The 21,861-nt window shown below is 35.9% G+C and overlaps 2 protein-coding genes across 2 annotated transcripts in view; both read right to left on the reverse strand.

The window, feature by feature from the left end:
- Window positions 1-1,569: 1,569 nt before the first annotated feature.
- FGFBP2 (fibroblast growth factor binding protein 2) lies at window positions 1,570-2,214 on the reverse strand. Its single transcript, XM_010177879.2, has one exon. The coding sequence runs from the start codon at window positions 2,188-2,190 to the stop codon at window positions 1,570-1,572; it is 621 nt and encodes a 206-aa protein (XP_010176181.1). The 5' UTR covers window positions 2,191-2,214.
- A 2,106-nt stretch (window positions 2,215-4,320) lies between these two features.
- PROM1 (prominin 1) overlaps window positions 4,321-21,861 on the reverse strand; it is a 36,870-nt gene continuing 19,329 nt past the window's right edge. The window contains exons 11-25 of the mRNA XM_010177880.1: window positions 20,074-20,226; window positions 19,108-19,231; window positions 18,586-18,689; window positions 18,087-18,171; window positions 16,569-16,715; window positions 16,249-16,320; window positions 13,455-13,547; window positions 12,341-12,394; window positions 11,721-11,801; window positions 11,574-11,642; window positions 10,926-11,018; window positions 9,288-9,403; window positions 8,138-8,206; window positions 5,982-6,022; window positions 4,321-5,753 (exon numbers count right to left, since the gene is read on the reverse strand). Coding sequence (XP_010176182.1) covers window positions 6,004-6,022; window positions 8,138-8,206; window positions 9,288-9,403; window positions 10,926-11,018; window positions 11,574-11,642; window positions 11,721-11,801; window positions 12,341-12,394; window positions 13,455-13,547; window positions 16,249-16,320; window positions 16,569-16,715; window positions 18,087-18,171; window positions 18,586-18,689; window positions 19,108-19,231; window positions 20,074-20,226 — 1,279 coding nt within the window. The 3' untranslated portion in view covers window positions 4,321-5,753; window positions 5,982-6,003. The remainder of the gene's footprint in view (window positions 5,754-5,981; window positions 6,023-8,137; window positions 8,207-9,287; window positions 9,404-10,925; window positions 11,019-11,573; window positions 11,643-11,720; window positions 11,802-12,340; window positions 12,395-13,454; window positions 13,548-16,248; window positions 16,321-16,568; window positions 16,716-18,086; window positions 18,172-18,585; window positions 18,690-19,107; window positions 19,232-20,073; window positions 20,227-21,861) is intronic.

Raw genomic sequence — 21,861 nt, forward strand, 5'->3', positions numbered from 1 at the left:
GTCCCTTCCAATCCCCAACATTCTGTGAACACTGAACTCTGCACATGCATCACAGATGAACACTTCTAATCTGCTGTTTACAAATGTATTCTTACAGTACTCTTATTTCTCCAATCTTTTTTCCCCTGCTGGCTGAAACTTACAATTTTAATATAAATGTAATAACATTGAAAATATTAATATTAATGAAAATATGTTCACAGTGGGAAAGTAATGACTCAGTCCCATAACTTCTCTTACACATTCTATCAGCAATCTCTTAAGAAACAAGTATCAAATACCCTGACTTTATACAAGTAGCATCACTTAAAATTTTAAGAAAGCACGCTGAGTATGTTTTCAAAAACCTTGTTTTTATTGTTTGCAGTAACTGTAGCATCATTTACAGCTTTCATGTCTAACAAACTGGAGCGAATCAGCACACACAAAAACCTATTCCAGGTCAGGACTCAAAAGTAGAACCCTGGTTATGTAAATGCAGTACACCTTAGTGTGTAACAGACCTAGGAAAGTAGCTCATCCCAACACATTAAGTACACTCACTCCAGTTTCATGCATTTTTCAGTGCTGTTAAAAAGTTTCATTTTAGGGGTGCAAAGACAAAACAGCTACAAGATTTACAGAGACGACTCATTTTTAAACCAAAATTCTTACATCTAAATTATTAAACTACAGCAAGGACCTTTCTTCAGCTGTTAAAATTTTGTTCTGCAAAACAAAAAAAAAAAAGAAAAAAAATTAGTCACGTTACTGTATTAAGCACAATTAAGATCATTAACAGCCTAAACACTTACTGGCTCATGCTGCATATATTCCCATTTCTGTCAAAAGTTTGCCAGGTTTAGTCACCAGCTTTCTCTCTGAGCCAAAATAGAAGTGGGTATAAAACCAACCCCTTCTGTGAGGGCTTTGCCTTTTTAAATCCTGGCCGAAAACCTGAGACTTACCAGACAAGCGCCTGCATAGGATCCCCTATCGCCTCTACAGAAACAGACCCGCACATCAAGACAGTCCCTTTGGTTTTATGCATTTCTACAAGTTCTTTACGAACTAATTTTTAAAATTAAAAAGGTTAATTATTAACTAGCAGTTTTGATTAATAAGCTTTAACCTCTCTATTTCTGAATGTAGTTTTAAATTGCTCTAGCTGATGCATTTGTTATTGGATCTGATATATTTGCTATTTATCTCACTTCACTGGCTTAAACCCAAAAGTCAGCACAAGAGGGAAGGAATGACAAGGCAGAAAACAAGCCCAGTTCAGTTAGAACTGAAATACCATAGGATGACTAACAGATAGGACAAACATCTCAGTACATACTAAAGACCGCACAGGAGGCTGTTGGAGAGTCCTGAACTAGTAGCCATTGCTGGGGTTTAAGGTGTCCAGCATCTCAGAAGCCACAGTACAGGTTTTGCCACGTTAGATTTTAGTGAGTGAGCCTAGAATCTCCCTGTCTACACCCCTGAGAGAACCCTCAAGATCAAAATAAAACAAAACTACAACAGGATTACTCTTAGGTATATTCTGCTGTGCTTCAAGATGGGAGCTTTACCTGAAGTAAATCCTTAACCTCTAAAGATGCCAATAATGTAGGAGCAGAAATCATGCAGAGATTCCCAGCAATATTCCCGTGCCAATTTCATTGCTTCTGTTTCATTTTCAGACCCCTGACCATATTGGGCTGGTTTTATAAGAGGTAGTATTGGAGGCTTCCCTATTGTCTTAACAGAGCTTTCTCCTGTTTCTGTCATAGAAGTTTTCTGGAGCAATTTATCCTCATTTGCTAGATCTTCTGGCTCCATACCAGCAGCTATTTGCTTCATGAGAGCCTCTGTGGGAGCCTTTTGACACATGGTGGTCTTCAACACTTGTGTGGATTCGCAGGCGTGCGGGAGCTTTCTGAGTTCCATGGCGATCCGATTCCAGTAAATCTTTGGGTTGTTTCTGAAAGCACGACAGATTGATGGCTTGCCAGTGAATTCACACCAGTAGGACATGCCTTGGCTTTTGCATTCAATTCTAAGTCTCATCTCCTCGTCCCCACTCATGCTCATTGTGCAAACATCTTTGGTTTTAGTCCGAAAATGGATTTCTTCACCATTGCTTCTTTTCTTTGGCTTCAGCTTCTCTCCCAGTCCTCCCATGCCACAGATCACTACCAGGAAAAGAAGAGCACAGCTCTTCATGGTGAGAGGAGTTGACCAAGATCCTTGAGCAATACGATCAGAAAAACTGAAAGCAATAAGTAAGTGGCTGCTCACAATTTAAAGGCTTGGTGCACAAAGAAGCCTCTTTCCAACAGAATGTGGGATGTAAGGTGTTTTGGTTTGTTTGAGTTTTTTTTTTTTAATAAAAATAATAAATTACACTTCAGTAGGCATGTGCCCATAAATTATACCCTGAGGGAGTGTCAAACAACCTGTGAACTCCCAAGAAGGTAACAAGACAAATCTTGTAGATGCAGTTAAATACAGAACAATAGTTGTATAACTGAGAAGCACATTCCTATCCAGGATGAACATGTCATATTTGATTTTTAACAGGTATCTTCCATTCTACAGCTGCTTTATAGCTATCTTCCTGCCAGAGCTTGTAAGACCATACTGAAGTAAAAAAAGATAGAAGTGCCAAACCAATCCATGCAGCTACATCTGGATGATTATAAATGTGTCCTACTAATAAAGGGTGATTTGTGGAGCAAGGTTTCTGTGGATTTGCACAGTAAGGATGCAACTTCAGTACTTCGTTTTGTCAGTACATGACATGCAGTGGGGACACATGGAAGAAGCAATTGCATATTCTTTGAGCCATGAAAGATTTTTAGACTTGCAATATTTAAGCTAGACCAGGAATAAAGCTTTAGCAAAATAAGGTATTAAAGGCCTAAATATAAACCAAGCATTTGGAAGTTCTAGCATCATTGTCAGACCATGGGCTATTTTCAGTCAACAGAGCAAGACAACAGAACTAGCTTATGGGTCTCAGCAGCAGGGAATAGACCCCAAAGCATGTCAGACATATTAGTGCTTTATCACTCTTCTTTTAAAAAAACCCAAAAAACCCAAACAAACAGATATTTTCCTGTTCGTAATAAATGAGTTGTAAAAATGCCATAAAATAAAGGCAAGAGAATACAAATATTTCAGTGCAGAATCCTGTACTAGCAGTTTCTGCTGCAGTAACTAAAAGCAGAGCTAAGGAAAATCATGGTAACTCCCTTGACATTCAGGAGGTCATGAGGAAAAATCCCTCCTATGCTGTTGCAAGCGACAGTACTTTTCTGGCTAGTAAGACCCCACTAGGCACTTGTGAAGACATGTATGCTTCACAGTGGTGTGGCTGTCCAGTCAAGTCTTAGGAGAAAGAGCAATGGTACAAGCCTACTTAAGATTTACAATTTACTCTTCTGCTGTTTTCTGGGGAGTCTTCTCACCCATCAGCCAGCCAGTCAGAAGAATCTTGTCCACCTCACACTTTGTTTCAAGGACTTAAAATCCCTACTGCAAGCACTGAAAAACCTCCTAATATTTGACAAACAAATGTATTATTTCACTTGTTTAAGTACAACACCATTGACAGTTCCTAAATTAGAAACTAAAGGCATTTGTCTCTCCCATTCTAATAATTGTTAAGAGTTCAAAACTACTTAAAAGTTACTTTATACCAGTTTCAGATTTCTTGTTCTGTAAGTTTTTAAAGTGTAATCATGAAAACAAATCAGACTACAAGGATAAGGACAAATATTAAAGCCTGGACTCAAGAGCTCTGGTATATTTATGTATTACAGTTCATGTGTTACTGGCAAGTGTTTATCTCACTCCTGCCTGATGTTTGTGTCCTCTGTCTGCCTGTGCTTCAGATGAAACAGCTCATGGTCTGTTATATCAGTGGAAAACAACTGTTCTTTTAAGAGTTAGGATGCCAGCAGTGAACTATGGGAGCTGAAGAACTGGCAAATGTTTAATTCTGTTGTCAGAGCTACAGAACCAAGAGACACAAGCAGTAATACCTTGAACACTTGCAGGGTATGTGGAGATCCTCCACAACTCACTAGCTCGAATCCTACCCCATCTTTGCATAAATCCCATCCTTTATGGAAGTCGGAAGCTCCCTCACCCAGAGTCAATGTTCTTTCAGTCTTTCCTGCTCCAATTCTCAGTCTCTTATCTTTGCTTAAGCTAAAGTAATTAATAAAAGTAAAATATAGCAGAAATTTTTAATCAGGGTAAAAAAATTAATTTTTGTAAGATTTTAACTCAGTGCAACTCTTCTGAGACAGGTCTACACAACAAAACAATTGAGAATCAAACATCAGGTAGCTAAGCAAGTTTTTTATTTAAATGAACTGGGAACATTTTCTCAAATTAAAAATAGAAACTTTTAAAAATCTGCAGTTCTGAACATTACATATACACATATGCTACATACTGTCAATTAGAAATGTTTCCATGTATGACCTAAAAAATGAAAAATTTAAGGTTATTCCAGATTAAAGACTGTTATCACTTTTCAGCATTTCTTTAAAATGATATGAATGATTTACAGGATTATCCCTACTTCAAGCCAATGAACCTTATTGGAAACAAAGTTGACAGTACTGATATATGAAGATATACTAGTTTAGCTCAATATACCAAATGACCACCCATTGGAATGTTTTACACTAAACAGATACTTTTGGCTTTGTTGATGAATTCTGCTGTTAACTAATTCAGCAATGCAACTGTATGCCTACATTCAAGGCAATAACTCTGATAGTACAAACATTAACTCCAATTGCTAAACATATTTGAAATTCAATATTGGAAATCATGTTTTGATAATATTTAACAAAAATAGTATCACTGCCCCCCGAAAGAGTCACAGCTTAACAGAGATACTATTGAGGACATTACAGAAGTGAGTATGAATGAGGAAAAGCGAGACAAAGAACGTAAAGCATCCTAAAAATCACCAACATATGACATCTCTCATGCTCTTTTCATACTACTGAACTCTAGAAAGCTTAGCTTCTATGTACACGTCACACACACTCCCAACCCTCCCACCCAAAGAGTTCCAAAGCAAACTTGTCCAAAAAATCCCTTTTAGGTCTATACTGCAAAACCCACTAAATATTAAATAACCAAAAAAAGAGAGAGAAAACAAAACTGCAACTGAATTTTTCAGAGACACAAGGAGACACTGGATGCTTTTACATTTCAAATTTAGTCCGAAGTGGTCATTCAAGAGCACCAAGTAGCAACACTGATCATGCTGGTAAATTCATTTGTGAAGAGTATTATACAATATTAAAATCTTAACTAAACACTTATAAGTTTTAAGAAAAAAGTATATACAAAAGTCTCTGTGTACAAAATGTATTTTTATGTAAACGTGTATGTACTGTATTTAACACAAATCAACAATTTAAGATAAGAACTTGACCAATTGTCAGAGGATTGCTAGGCAAAGGCTGTTAGTCTAGTTAATTTATATACTGTGATTGTAAGGTAGAAAGCCCAGTGTAAAAAAGTAAAAAACATTTTAATTCAAGCCTTGAACAGTGGTATTCGAGAGGCAGTGCCCTGATTGCAAAATATTGTGTACAGTAGTTTACGGCATAACATTCAATAGTACATTTGGGATTTACAGTACAGGTGACATACAACAAGCGGCTCAGGATTTGAAAGATGAATGCAAATGCCAATACACTCGGAAGAATAAAGATATATTCCCGTAGAAGAATCTTGAGCCTCATTTATAAAGCCTGGAAATAATCACAAAAATAATTCAGGAAAATTTGATGAAGACAGAATTATAATGTAATTTAAGCAGAAAGAAGGTATAGATTTTCATATGAACATCAATATAGTTCAGTAATTTTTTTTTTATTTTTTAATCTTACAGCACTCATGTTGCAGAAAGCAAAGCAACCTTCTTAAAAATAGTAAAGTAGTAATAGACCTAGAATTTACTGAAAAAGCTTATTACTTACCCCTTAATGTTTCCAGTATGTGTTACCACTGTTCCACAGAGCTATACAAGAAAAAACACAAACCAAAATAATTATTTTCTTTTGCCCACAAATGGAATAGAAATATCACATCTAACCAAGGTGAGACAAGTTCAGTTGGCACAAACTGTTCTCAAACTTTTACCCATTTAATTAAGAATTTTTCAAACAAGGTTTTCTTGACCAACCTTTCTGGTTATCTTTGGTTTATGATAGAAAGAGACACTTGGATGACCTATTCAACACCACTCCTTTAAGACCTTAATCCAGCCTCCCATTTTGCTCTCATAAAAAATGGTGGCTGCATTTGACGTTATTAGTATCTTCGACATGTATATAAAAATACCTGTGTGAGATATCTATACAAATATAAATATATCACATGTAGATCTCATACTTGTATTTACATATTTTATATTTATAAATAAAGATATTTGCATTTCTTTCCAGCAAAATAATCCAGCTGATTTCAAAGGACAAAAAAACCCCTATGGGATTCTTTACACCTGCAAAAGTACAGGTGGACAGAGATCTAATCAAAGTCGTATCTCTCAAAGTATCTCCCCAAATAATTTGAAAGAAATGAGAAAAAGCAAGGATAGCATAAAAAACAAAGAGTTTGCTAAAATGAAAATGAAAACCAAGACTCTTGCTATGGGAATCTCAGACCGAGAAATTCAAAGCATGTATCTCATGTATTTAGCTGTTTTTCAAATTATCCCAGTTAGCACATCAGAAGACAGCATTCAGCTTCAAACTGAATACTTCTAAAAGAAACCCTTTAAGATCCTGAATCTTTTATTAGGGAAACCCATTTTGAGTAAGTTAAAATTCAGGAAAAGTAAGTCAGGACTGAACTAGTGGGTCTTTGTTTAAAAGATTATTTTATAGTAGTAATTTTTAGCTTATTCAGGAACACTAAACTATTCATCAATCACTGAAATATCACAGAAAACATGCTATGAACCTCAAGAGTACTAATATTTGTATTAAAGATTCAAAGATCAGAAAGGCCTTTCTAAGGCCTGAGCAATTATTAGTTTCCTCTTACGTAAAATATCAAAATTCCTTAAAACTGAGAGTACTTAGATGGAGAGTGCTTTTGAATCAAATACCTGGTAGGTTAATTTAGGGAGTGCCCTTAAGTTGCAGAAGAGACCATGACAATTGTGATCAATAAGTATCACTAAAAACATCGTTACATATAAATACTTCCTTCAGAAGGAAATGTGGAATCAAGATTCAGTCAGTAAATAATTACTGTAAAATACAGTTCTAATAAATAATAATATACAACTGATGCAGCCATAAAATCTGTCAAGACTTCCAAACTTTGAGCTTTCTTGGTATTTACCCATTACGGAAAAATGGCAATATGTTCCTTCTCTGCCAATACTCAACCTATACTTTCAGTCATGAAGTTGCAAGATAAGGCACAGTGAACTACAGATTTCAATCATAAATTAGATCCTCCCTTAAGCAACTCAGATATTTTGGAAACCTAAGTACTGAAGTTGTGGGACACCCTATGTTATCCCTATGGAAATGGAAAGTCACACAACTAGCTAAGGTTTTACAGCACAGAAGTTGTAGCGACAGAAAAGAACCCAAATCTCCTCCTTTTTAAACATCTTCAACTTCTTGTTTTGTGATGTTACACTAGTTCCACCCATGCAGAAACACCCATTTTCTCTGTTCATGTTTTCTGCATACCCTAGATCATCTGTCTTTTGCACAGGAAAAGCTTTTCTCCTCACCATCCAAAAAATAAAAAAAACTTCAAGAGTAAGAATGCATTCCATCCTATCATTTTCAACAGCTATCAGAGTATTTTAATATGTTTATCAATTTAGGACCAGCCACTGTGCTACCTAAATATCTAATTATCTGGATTTTAAGACCAAGTTTAGGCAATTGCTTTGTTAAGTTGCTGGAAATTACTACAATATCTGCCGTTATGTAAAGAACATTTGAGAAATATAAATCATACAGCATTTGCTCTAGTGAGTAATCATGCAAAAAACCACAAACAGATAATTAAGTGATTCACTGTAAAACATGCAGAAAATTGGACAGGTGATTAATATAGTAGATTAAGTAAGGACACATGAAGGCATGCAGTTTCAGACTTGGTTTACCTTGTAAAAACAGGATTGTGTATACCATATAAATGTTCTTTATGATAACCATTATTACCATTTTCTGTACTGTAATAAAATAAATACACCAAGAAAGACCATGTTAACTGTAAAATGCACTATGTACAGTATGGCTTCTAAGACATGTACATGGATGATGGTACTATATGCAAAGATAAACTGTGTCTGTACAATAGGACATAACTTTTCCTTTATAACATTCAGGAACTATGGCATAATTACAATTTTATATTTTTTATATTTTTATATTCTCAAAAATTTAATCTATTATTTTGCTATTTTGGTTGAGTTGGATACTCTGGTAAAAGTCTGTTAAAATATAACATGTTACCTCTTTTGGAAGTAACAAGTTATATTAAAAACATAAACCCGCCCACCTGAATAAAATAATTTTAACAAATACCAGAAAAAAAAAGTCTTAGGTTTTCATGGGTATAGTTTCAACACTAAAACACACAGAAAAGGAGGAATAATTAAGTAGACACTAATCAGTGAGTAATTTCAGCTGTACATGCCTGTTTCTGCTCTTCTGACTTGTGAATGTGTATGAAAAATGATCAGTGTGACATTTGAGAAATGCAGTGCACAGGGTAACTGAACAATGAGCAAAATAAAGAGTAGAAAATAAAATAGTAAAAACAAAACTGGTGGGAAAATATGTAAGAACAGTTATCATAAAGTAAAATGCCAAGTCCCTGAGACAGAGGAACTGCAATTGAAAAAGGAAAGACTGGTTAGGAATAACTAAGACAGTAAGAAAGCAAATAATTCAAGGAAATTACAAAGCAGGCACAGTTCACTTTAACAGATTACTTAGCAGAGCTACTACTTGCACATTTGTAAGATATTAATATAAATTCTGTACATAAAGCTCTGAAAACCTCTCTCTGAAATGAGTTTCTCAAAGTCAGAGCTGGCAATATCTGCACAGAGTCATAGCAAGTCAAGGCAACCAAAGTCTACCTGCAAGAAGCACTCTGCAGGCACCAACCCACACTTGCAGTATTTCACAAGAATACGCAATTCTGACAGCAAAGAAGGTTTAAAGATTGTAGCGCCTTCATGTGGGACACTAGAAAAAACATTTCAATTCATTTGCCATTTAGCTTGCTTAGGAGTATATACTTACTCATCATATACATCCTCTGTATCCATTCTACGATAGTATTTGGAGAGTTTTACAGCAAAAATTATGGCAGGAATTAAAAATATTGAAGAGCATCCTAAACCAAACCAGAAGGTATTCTGAAACAAAGCAAAATCCAGGAAAAAAGATCACAGAGAAAATTTATCAGAAAAGTACTGAATCCTTGCTTGACATTCTAAGCATTGTTACTGGAAGAACACAGTAGAAAATAGTGACACTGGCCTTGTGGACTATCTGAAGCTATATATAGCATGGAACAGGGCACGTTAAGTATTCTCCACCATCAATGTGAACTGAAGTAAGAACACCACTGTCTTACAAATGTAAGCAAACCAAGTTTTCTCAAATTATAAAGCCATAACACCCTAAGAAATTATTTCAGCCTTAGGCTAGAAAGTATTTTTGTGTCTAAGCATTAATTTACTAGCCACATTATTTCTTCTTCCTTTCTTGATATTTTAAAGTAGTTATCTTTCTTACGGCTCTTGTCAAAAACTGAGTTTCCAGCACTTTCTCGAGGTAATTTTTAACTTGCTAACTGCAGCCTGTTTGTGTAACTAATTTCATTATCATACAGTTGAACTGAGTGATCACCAGATGTTAAAATGATGATTTTTCAAATTTGATTTGTATTGGCTGGAGGCATTTTAACATATAAGTGACTCAGATAAGTTCTATCATCATGAAAACTGTGGTCCATGTACCACCAGATGGTTAGTGGCTACACAAAGGAGGAGAGAGGCTCTGTAAGTTATGAGATAATCAATGAGTACAACATGATTCTGGCAGGATGGGAGATTTCATGGTTAAGCATTATCAAAGCTAGAGTGCTTTGGCTTTGACTGATTACATGCATTTACTGTTGATATAATTAAGACCTGGCTAAAAGTGCCATAAAGCTAAGTAATAGCTAGGAGATATTTTAGGTGGTTTCCAGGTATGTGGTTTCTTAATCTATTTTTGATCCATGCTGTCCTCTTTCCAAGCTCTTTTGCAAGATGAAAAAGCCAATATTACCCTTATATACTGCTACCAGTCATGCTCCACGTCTCCACGGTACAGGAATTAATCAAGATCTGTCTGCTACAAGTCAAGTGACAAAAAGTCCCTTTACCCCTGATTGGGGTTTTCTACATTCCAGGAAAGATACTTGAGAAAGCTTCTCCTTGGTATTTCTAACTCACTTACGGCTCTCTCCCCATCCCCTTATGTTAGAAATGGCTACAGCTGAAACTTCAGATCTTTATGCTTTTCCATTTCAACGTGGTTCAGAATCAAGCAATCAAACTGAAATCCACCCTTTCCAGAATTTTTATCCCAAAGTAGTAGTACTGTATTTATTTTGCAATTTAAGTTGAAAGAAATTTAGTAAGAACAGTTAATTTTACAGAACTCTTGCTAATAGAAGCCTAAGTTTAATGGGCACCTAAAACAAATCCAGCATTGGTTTGGCTTCAGACTTGACCCAGATGAGAACATTTTTTTCCTTGCATAACTTCAGATGTGATATTTTATTATCGTACTTCAGAACAGTCTAGTCGGAATAATTAAATGCAGATTTATGTTCAAAGAATTTGCCTCTTAATGCCCCAATTTTGAGTAACAGAAAATACTTCTTACCACAGAATCAGTTATATAGCTGCATAAAAAAATATCTACTGCTGTATCTATCACATTGGCAATAGGCTTGCATGTTGCTACCTCCATGGCAATCTGAAAGACAGATTAAAAAAAACAAACACAGTTTGATGTATCTAACAAAACAAAATAATCTCAAAACTCACTTACAGTTACAGTTACTGTTTACTGAATTGTTATCGCTCACCCTAACCAAATTCAAAATTAATTCCAGTAGGATATGCTATCAAGTGAACATACACATCTTTAAAACATCAGCTTGCTTTCTCAAAGGCTCCAGCTGAAGAATGAAAAATAAAACAAGATGCTAATGACATTATTGAACTAAGCAAGGTCAGGCTCAGTGCACTATTATCACAAATGGTAGATTTCAGGCTAGCCCTGGAAAAATGATACTACGTTAAATTTGCATTTTATTCCAATCAACACAACTCAGTATTTCTATTCTACTTCAAACACAACAAAACTATTTAGAGAAGACAAATTTTCCCCTTCATAATAAGTACAAATATCTTACAAACTGAAACTATAAAACACACTATCAGCATAGCATTTTTATCATTATTATTATTTAGCTTTTTTATGGGTTTTTTAAATAGACCTTCTCTCAATGAAGTAAATGCACCTTACCGACTCCTTGACCCACTCAATGTATTGCTCGAAGTAGCCAACTATGGTATCCATGTACTTTTTTGTCTCCTATGAACAGACAAAAGTAAGTGAACCTCTATCTCCACGACATCATAAAATAATGTACATTAATCAAATAAAGCTTACCTGGACAATAACTAGAGAAGCGTTGTTATTTATGAGAAGCTGAGCAGCATTAACAGCACTAATGACATTTTGCACCTTAACCTGGAGAGGAAGAGATGACATTTAATATAAATAAATCCCTTCCAGGCTGTTAACAATGGCTCCGCAGCCACTGTCAGTAACCTAGTCTCTTGATAAACCAGCATTACTCTCCTGCCAAAACATGCGACTCCAGACAGAACACGAGCCTCCATAAGGATTCATGATCATCTGACAAAATTCTCTCACTACTGACAAAGGAAGGTATCAGCAGTTATGAGCAGTATCTTTTCCTGGAACTTACCTAACTAATTTATATACCAGATCAACTTTCTTTTCCATTGTCTTTCCTTTTCTTAAGTGTAGAGATACTTTCATCAATGCATGTATACACAATACAGACACACACAGTGGGTAAGCCAGGGCAGTAACAGCTGGGTAGAACAGATATTTAAATCCCTGTTACTATCACAGGGTAATCTCTTCCAATAACAGAACAGTTAGAAATAGAGAAAGCTGTACTGAAAATACATGCCCTGCATATGTGGCGGATGGATTTAAAACACACAAAAACATCCCTGTTGCCAGAAAGAGAAGCCTACCATAAGTTCAGATGATGTCCGCTTCAGCAATCGAATGCTCTGATTTAACATGCTCTAGTAGAAAGGAGGGGGGAAGGATTCAAGTCATTACTACAGGTAAGAGCTCACTTGTTTTAACATTATGTGCATGCTTTGATCTTCTATAGATTATTTTGTTTCTAATACAACATATCGCATTATATATAGTAAGAACAGTTGTATTAAAACTAATATATTGTGTTTTTAATCACAGTATTTGATCAGTATTTCACCAACAGCACTAAGTAGTTACGAATTGTGTACTGGAAGACTTCAGATTTAACTAAAGTTAGTGGCAACAAACTGAGTAAGACAGAACAGTTAAAATCAGAACCAAATGTTCAGAGAATTGTATAACTGTGCAGTTTCAGAAGGGAAAAAGCACTTACCCTAGCTTTAGCATATTTCTTGACAGTCAGTTTTGTAAAAGGAAAAAGAGATGAGAATAATTAGGAGTAGATTAGGAAAGAATAGCATAGAATCAGAGTGGAACAGAAGATCTAATCCTCTTCTACAAGCGCGCTTTGATAGAGGCAGCAATACTATATCTGATGCCAGGATAAACTACAAATCTTCACATTGTGTCAGGAAAAAACCAACACCTAGCATGTATGAGATTCACAGCTTGATACAATACAAATCAGTGCCTGGCAATATCAGGCAGAAGCATTCCTTTCATATATTTTATAGCATCAATAAAAAAGATTTTTCTTTGGCTATAAATACTACTGTCAGGAGTTTCCAACTCCAATACTGTTAGGAGCTTGTTAACTCCAAGAAATAAAGTATGGAAGTGATAACTGCTTTTAGTACTGAAGACAAATGGTAAGCAAAAAAGAAAATGAGTGACTTAGGGTTAGAATTTTGTAAAGTTCTCCCCTGCTTCCATGAGGTCATGATTTTAGACAGTACTGTAAAATAGTAGTATTATAAAGAGGAAACTATTTATTAAACACATACTTTAACCAGACTACTCTTCAGTGACACAATGCAAATACAATCTGTGCTTATATATTAGCACAAGTCCAGATTTCTAAGCCATTTTTAAGAGATTTAGAGATTCATGTTTTCTACAAATACTGTTTTAATATTTTACCATAGCTTGCTCTAGTGGGACGACTTGTTGGTCATGAATCATTCGAATGCTGTTTGCATGTCCTTTTAAGGCATTTTCCAGAGCTCCTTTTGGCTGCAAAAAAAATGCAATTATGCAGTATTGTTCAGTAGTCTCAAAGCTTTCCAACAAAGCAAAAAACAATGAAAGCTGCACATTATACTCATCCGCTGCAGAACAGCTGATGCTAACAACAGGATACGGCAAATTGAATTCTTCAACATAAGGAGGGGAAAAATCACCATATTAATAATTCAAACCTCAGCAACCAAAACAGATATGATATACTGCTTTTCTGGCTACAACATTATCAGCACAGATTTAAGTGAAAATAATTTTCACATGGTGCACTAAGTCATTGTAAATACAGAAAAGTGAGCACATCCCCCTCTCACTCACCACAAGCCAGACTTCATCACAAGAACCCTGCAGCACAGCGCCCTGGCTAGGACAAGCGTTTCCCAGGCACGGGCACATGCTTTTGTTTTGGGCATGATGGAAGTCACCCTGAGGCACTCTCTGCCTTCTGAGGGGCACAGAAGTTTAAATATTTTCAGCCAGTAACTTGGAAAGGCATCTGTGAAGGGTGTTTTTCATTTTTGCAGCTCTCAAATTTCAGTCAGAAGATATGAGTTGGTGCCCCGGTTTTCAACCCTGAATACCTGTCTATAGCTCACACTTGTTGCGAAATACTGTAAAATTTGATTTTACTCTCAGAAATACATTTCCATTTCCTTTTGGTGGCAAAATCACTTGGCTCCCTGCATACACACTGAATGCACACTGCTAACTCCATTTGGAAAGTGTAGTAATGGCAGACCTCAATGCTCAGAGATGTGTTGCTTCCTGTGAAGTGTTCATGTAAGCAGTCAGCTGTGGTCACTGAGCACCTTCAGATGCTTCCTCTGCTGTACTGACACACTGAATCCACTTACTTAACAACACCTGTGAGAGGTACTGTTCCCTCCTCCATAGCCTGACCCCTTGGTTTGAGGCAATTTTTATTCCAGTTACTCCTTCCAGTGTAGAGTCCAATTTTGTGTAAGATGCCAGAAAATGCAAACTATACACCCAAGGTTAATTAATTCCAAAACTTTTTAGGTTTGTTTTTTTTTTTTGATTGATTGCTCTTGTAAACTTTAAGAGCTACCACTAATAACAAAGTGGGATTATAAAATATCCTTGGAAATCAGTATCAATTTTGAAACAATTTAACTTTTGTAATACATCATATTCTTGTGGAGGTTTTTGGTTGGTTTTTTGTTTGTTTGGGGTTTTTTTTTTTTGACAGTTTTCTTAGATATTTCATACATTATACTAAATAGCATCACAAGGAAGAAATAAAAATGTACACTGTGACACTGAACACATTTAATATTGCATTTTTCTTTATCTTTTATATGAAGAAATTACTTTGCCTGATCTCTTCTCAATTCCAATGCTTCCTTTAGATTCTATTATAAAAAATAATGAAAAGCCAATCTATTTTCCTTTATGGAGCTATGAAGAATATACCTTTCAAGAGACAGCTCAGAGCTGTTGTTCTACCTAAGATATAACATGTTTGAAGAACCTCAACTTTCACTTAGAAAATAGCATCAAAATAACAGCAAGTCTCCCCCCCCTCAATTGATATAACCTACAAAATTACACAGCAAAAATTGAAAATGAAAGTGAAGAGTAGCCAAAGCCACTGGTATATAAGTTAGCAGACAACCCACATAAGTAAACAGGCAATGTGCAGCTCACTCATGGTGCTTGGAGAGGATGCTAACTAAAAGACAAAAAACCATGAGCAGCCTAACCTTGACATGAGTGCACATGTGTCAGAAAAAAAAATGCAATAGGTGTGATCAAATTATGCAAAACACTGGAGTAAACACACTAGGAGCCTCTACTGGTGCCCTCCTCTCCCTGGAGAAGAATGGATATCTGATAAATTCCAAACAGCATGGTCTCACTCTGCTGTCTGCGTCCCTTAGTGATGGAAGCGACTGTAGCACGTGCACAGCATAACTATTTCCCCCACATCACAATGCAGGAATCTGTCCTGGGCCAGTGTCCAATCTAGTGTCCAAACCATGACTCTTGTTTTGCAAAATAAACATAAAATAACCTTGACATATATACAAACATGTCAACTGAATATTCACTGTCTGTTAACACAGCTGTGTCCTTCTGCGGAGTCATTTGCAGGCAATATTGTAGCTATACCCTCTGACCATTGTCCATGTGTCTGCACTCAAGAAGCCCTTCAGAGCAGACAGGATCTCTTTTGTGCATTCTCCCTCCACAATGGAGTTACAGTTCTCATTAGAGCCCTTATGAGTTGCCACAGTATTAAATTTATTGCTAATTGCAAAATCTTCTGCTCACTAACTGAAAGAAAATAAATTCAAATCATCTCTTCCATCATGATCTAACCAATTTTTCTTCCATCTGGGTCTCTAAAATGTAGACAGCATCATAGAAAATACTCAGAGTATCCCCTTAATTTCTTAAGCAGACAATGGAATTTAAGAAATTACACTTTAAAAGCAGAAACTGAACAACAGTTAGCATACTAAAATCAATAATTAGCAATATTTTAAATACAGGTCATATGCAACATTGTTCTTGAAAGTTTTTCCTTACACGACAATGCATCACGTTTATAAGTGTCCAAGGTGCAAGAATTCTCCCACAGAAAGTCTAAATACCTGGCTATATATTTATACTCATATAGTATTATAAATAATACATTTTATGTATTAGTCTCTCAGTGAATTAAACTTACCAGCTGGTCTGCTCTTGCTTCTAAGTCATTAGCAAATGAGAGAAGATCAACTTTGGTAACACTTTTGTTGATCTGAAACAAGGCAAAGAAAAAGACTATGTTATTATGGCATATACAAACTGTTTACATTTAACCACATCAGCTACTTTGTCCACCCTTTATTTCTTTAAATGCTGAAGTGCTTTTGCTCCAAATTTTGTAATTCTTCAAAACATGCCCTTTCACATAAAAGCAGATTTTTCTCCATCTTGCCCACTGTTAAAGAAACATTTCACTTCATGCTTTGTCACAGTCTTGTGTTTAGTTTACTACAGTCTCACCTCTGTCAAATACGCTGCAAAGTCTATTCCTTCTATTCCTGAAAAGCTGAAATTCAGAAGATTCTCTTTCCCAATTTCATCCAGCAAAATGACTTGGCTCAGGTTTATCTGAATAAGTTCAATTTGAAGTGCTACATCTTCTGTATACTGAGAGGGAAACAAAATGAAGCACAAAAGTAGTTTGCAGCCCATGCATATTCCTCTATAGCCACCTCACCTCCAAAAGCGTCTTACTTTTGCTGACTCATCACTTCCATGAAGAAGCACACGTTGATTTTTTGCTTGCATCAGTTTAATGCAATTAACTTTGATAGAACCCACCAGGTAATGTTCTTCCCTTTCCTGCAGTATCCAATCCAGCCGTGCCATGTTCTAACCAACTTACGCATCCTCCATACCAATGAATTACTTGTCTTCTGCTATGTTTTAAGCAGGCTTCTTAGAGAAGTACATCTCCTAAGAGGACACTGACATAAAACAGAATTCTCTTTCCCCTCCAGGAAATGTTATCCCTAAAAATTTTAACCTCTACCACCGGTCCTAATCAAGGTAAAGCAGGGAACCCAGTACCTGAGCTGTGACTAGGACAGACACTGCTGTATTAGCCACAGGACTGGATGAGACTTCTCTAAATATGTTCAGTGATGAGTAAAGATGATTTGCTTATGTTTACCTGACATCTTCCTGCACTGCACCCAGATCTAAAATATTACCTGCCCTGTACAGACCGCAGAGCAATAGATGAGGAACCTGGAAACCTGATTTCCTTTCCAGTCTCCACCACTAGTCTGTTGCAGAAACACAAAATAATTTTCCCTCTTAATTGAATCTTCCCTGTTCATTTTGGTTGTATATTATTTGGGGCAGAGACTGTATCTATTAAACGTGGGTACAGTGCCTGGTAGAATGGAATATGAGTCCCCTAGGAGTTGCTGTAATGCAGATCAGTATTATAGGCAACCACAAAATGAGTACAGTCATGTAATGACAGTGCAGTCATGTACCATTACAGCTTAACTGAAAAGATTTTCTTTTATCCCAACCCCTTCCTACCAAAATCAGAACCATTTTTAGGAGCACAGCCTATCATATCCTGAATCAACACAAATCTGACTGGAATCAGAAGAGAACACACCAAGAAAGGCATTTATATAAAGAACAAGACTCTCATTAAACACTGCAAGCAGTGTTTGGAAGATGCTAGACTTGAATCTCCTATGCAAGTTCCAAAATTAAAAACAACATTGTTGTCAGTACTCATTAAAAAAAAAAACAAAACAACAAAAACCCACATCAGAAAACCTTCCATGGCCCACCGAGACTGGTAAAGAACATCTTATTTGTAAATAGATTTCTTTCTTCAAATTACCTTGGACAGTTCTTGACTCCTTGCATGATGTATTGTCTATAAAAAACAAAACCCCAAAAAAACCTAGACATGCTGTACTGTGTTTAAGAGTAAACACCTCTCCAGCCTTCAAAAATAAACATGAACTCACTCATACTTTCTTTACTTACCATACTAACATTGAGAAATTCATCAATATCAAAGAGGTGTTCTAGGTGAAGGGAAGTATAAATTCCTTTGTTTTCCTTGCAATCACTATCAAAATAAAAATACGCATATCAGCCTAAAAACCACCTTGAGGACCAACTGTTAAACAAAAGATTAACAATGCTTTTATATTCTAAGAAAAGCAGACCCTTAAAAAAAAGTTCTGGCTATATTTTTGAAGCACAGCCCATAAGAAAGCAAGTAATTAACAATTTCTGCCAGTCTCAAAGATGCAAAATGGTTTTTTCAAAGACCTCAACTAGTATCCTTAGACAATATTTCTCAAAGACCACCTCTAATAATTCATTACAGGATAAAATTGCTTTTGCTAGTGATTCACTAGAAAATTGGAATGTCTCCTGGAACACGTGTGATTTTTACATGTGCTTGAAATATGAAGCATGGATAATACCACAAAAAATACGTATAAATTGAATTAAACCTTGCCCATAACTTTAATACCTGTACACTTCTTCAAAAGTCAAGTTAATATTCGGATTTTTAAACAGGATGCCAGAAAGATAGTTTTTCCAATGTTGATTTAATAAGTAGGGAGTATCCAAAACCTAGAAGACAAAATTCAGTAATGTTACTCTAATTCCAAGTTTTCAATTCATTAATTTATTCATATGTGCTCTCTTGACACATACCCACATTTAAGTTTATCACCCACTAATGGAAATACAAGCAAAACAGTGAATTCAACCTCTCTGTTGCAGAAAGTGAATATTAAAGCTCCATATCACCAAGAAATGCTGAAAAAAATTTGTCTCCAAATGAAGACAGGCATGCAGTATTTACATTGCAAAGCAAATTAAACCAAGAAAGGATTAGTGTTTTTATTTGGTGTGTAAAGGGAAAGTAAAACCAGATCCAAACTCACTTGAAGTGTCCCATAAAAAAATAATATGCCATACATAACTGACTAGACCATCGGGACTCATGGGGACTCTATTCATTGTTTAATAACTTGAATAACTTCACCTTGAATAAACTTTTATCTTCAAAGGGCTCACAGACCAGTTTTTCAACATTTCCACCTGTGACAAAAGTGAGCAGCACTACAATCATCAGCACCCAGGAGAAAAGAAAACTGAATCCAACACCCCTGAAAAAGAAATAAGTCGAGTAAGTTTTTGCTTTTTAAGAACAAAGTATATATACTTCCGGCAACAGTGAAGCCAACAGTTCGCAGCTATAACAGAGATATAAAAACTGATAGATGGTTGAAATACTTAAGTTTTCCAAATATGTTCTTGCCCTCTGAAACATCATATAAATTTAATCACTGTAAAGTCTTCAGCTAAAGGGCATCTAAAATGCTCACATTTGCATTTGGCATGCAAAATCTTTTAAGAGCTAAGTTTAAGAGCCACAAGAGCATATAATTTTCTTTTTTAAATTCAACTTTCTAGCCTTGTGATCTAAAAATAGTTTTAAGACAGATTTCAGATCTTCTTTTGCACCCAACAGAACTTGCATTAAACCACTACTAGGAATTTCCAAGAGCAACCTCAAATCTCCTAAAGTGCTCTGAGAAAGTCAAGTGTTTCTTGTCTCCTCACATGGCTTTTTTTTTTCTTTTGAGCAAGTTCTCAAGTGTACTAAAAAGCTATGAATTCCCTTTATATTTTCAATTATCTGTTCCTAGTTTTTGCAGTTTCCAAATGAGCTTATACAGAAATTCATTAGCTACAGCACTTGCCTTAAAACAGTAGATTTAGAGGTTTTACCCTTCAGCTATGATCCTCAATGAAAGAGCAATCCAAAATACCCAAGTCCCTCAGTAGAAGTCTGTGAGATTAGTATTTATTTTTAGTCTATTTTTTTTTCAGCACATATACACAGAAAACTAAACAAACTCTTTTTATACATATGCCCTTCAAAATCAATAAAAACAACCTTCTACAGGTACATTTATTTTAATTTTCACCACTAAGTGAAACTTACGCCATAAGAAAGTTTCCTCCAGTGTTGGAGATGCAGCCTCTGGTTGTTGGAGAAGCATGTTTATCATAACCACAGGTGCCACATAGCAGTCCAAGATAGTAAAAGACCAGAATCAGGACCACCATGCAGCATAGAACAAGACATCCCAGCCACCTAAGGAATAAAAACCAAAGTGCTTGGTTATTAGCATGCAAAGCACACACTGGAGACCTGCAGAACACATCAGGCAATACTATATTCCCAACTGGCCCACTCTTGATTCTGTTTGAGCAACAAATGTTAGCAATGAAAAAACGCTTTTCCTACACTTGTATTTACCTTGGGCCAGAACACAGAATCATAGAATCATTAAGGTTGGAAACAGCCTCTAAAATCAAGTCCAACCACTGCTGCTGGATTACAGACAGCTGCTACTGAAGGGTCAGGGAACAAACACCACAGGAACAAGGTGTTCCCAACTCCAGTTACTGCAGGGGGACTGTACTGAAGCGCCAAAGGGTTCCAAGAGGACCAAACAATGACTCAGAGAAGGAAGATGCTCAAACAGTAATTTATTAAAGAAACAACAGAGAAATCTATCAATGTGGACTGGCCATTGGTCATTAAGTACATAATTGTTCTTACTGTAAGGTTTACTACTTTCTGCACACAATGCGTTAGGCTTGTAATTGTAAATAACTGTATTTAAGGCTATTAAAATTTAGGCTTTGTGCATCTGTGCCTGAATGCTTTCAATATATGGAGTAGTTAATAGAACTTATTCAGGAGTAAGATCTTGGATAGGAACTTAACTTTCATTTTTATTAATTAAATCACATAACAGTTTTATCTGTCCACGTATTTGGAGCACATCCATTTAATCACACATTTGATATCTCATTCTAGCCTTTCACCCTCTCCTAATTCCCTCTGCTCTTCCTTTTCCCTTTTGTTGTCACTTCTCTTATATTATATTCCTTAAATTCCTTTTTCTCCTCCCTGTACCTTTCTGGAGAGAAAGCAGCAACCAGAAAAACCAGAGAAAGGAATATCATAATGAATATGCACAGCCAATAAAGAGAAACAAAAACATTAGTGCCGACAGGCATATTCATAAAAGAATATTTATTAAGAACTAAAAATAATACATCTGTAATTAAAAAAGAGATGGACAGAAAATAATTTGGACAACTACAGGCTCTTTGGTTTCATTTGTATTTCAAGCACTAGCACATTAGGTTTTACAAGAATGGGTATTTAAGTGCCAGTAGATGAGATATATTTGTCCACTTTTTTGAATCTAAACACAAGATTAACAGAGGCATACTGTGGCAGAATGAAGCAATATATTTATTTGGTTAAATGCAATCTGAGCTTCAAAGAAAATGCTGATAAATTTGTCAAATTAAGGCTCACCACAAAACCTGAGAGGCAAAGAATGGACTAAAGGTAAGGTTACAAGTAAGGTTCTTAAAGTTCAGTCTTCTGCTCACTTCTATTTAACATTGCATTAAAGCCACTATTACACTTATCCTGTAGCAGTGAATATGACACAAAGACAGAAGCAATTATTGATACAGGAACAACTGAAGCGTCAACATATAGGGAGAACTTTGTGAGCTTGAGGACTGAAATAACTAAAACTGGACAAAGTTAAATGGTATGAGATAAAAAGTTTTATGCTTCAAAATTATTCCTCATTAGAGTCGCACAAGTCTCAAATAGGAAGAATATGTTTTTCTCAAGGTACAATCAACCCATGCGCTCACAGGGACAAGTACTACACCAGTAGGAAGAAGCATGAGTGCA

This window comes from Antrostomus carolinensis, unplaced genomic scaffold, assembly GCF_000700745.2.
Source record: "Antrostomus carolinensis isolate BGI_N321 unplaced genomic scaffold, ASM70074v2 scaffold20801, whole genome shotgun sequence".
Lineage (NCBI taxonomy): Eukaryota > Metazoa > Chordata > Aves > Caprimulgiformes > Caprimulgidae > Antrostomus > Antrostomus carolinensis.

What these genes read in the sequence shown, in the direction of transcription:
- FGFBP2 (XM_010177879.2), bottom strand. Translation starts at nt 2,190, where the DNA reads ATGAAGAGCTGTGCTCTTCTTTTCCTGGTAGTGATCTGTGGCATGGGA.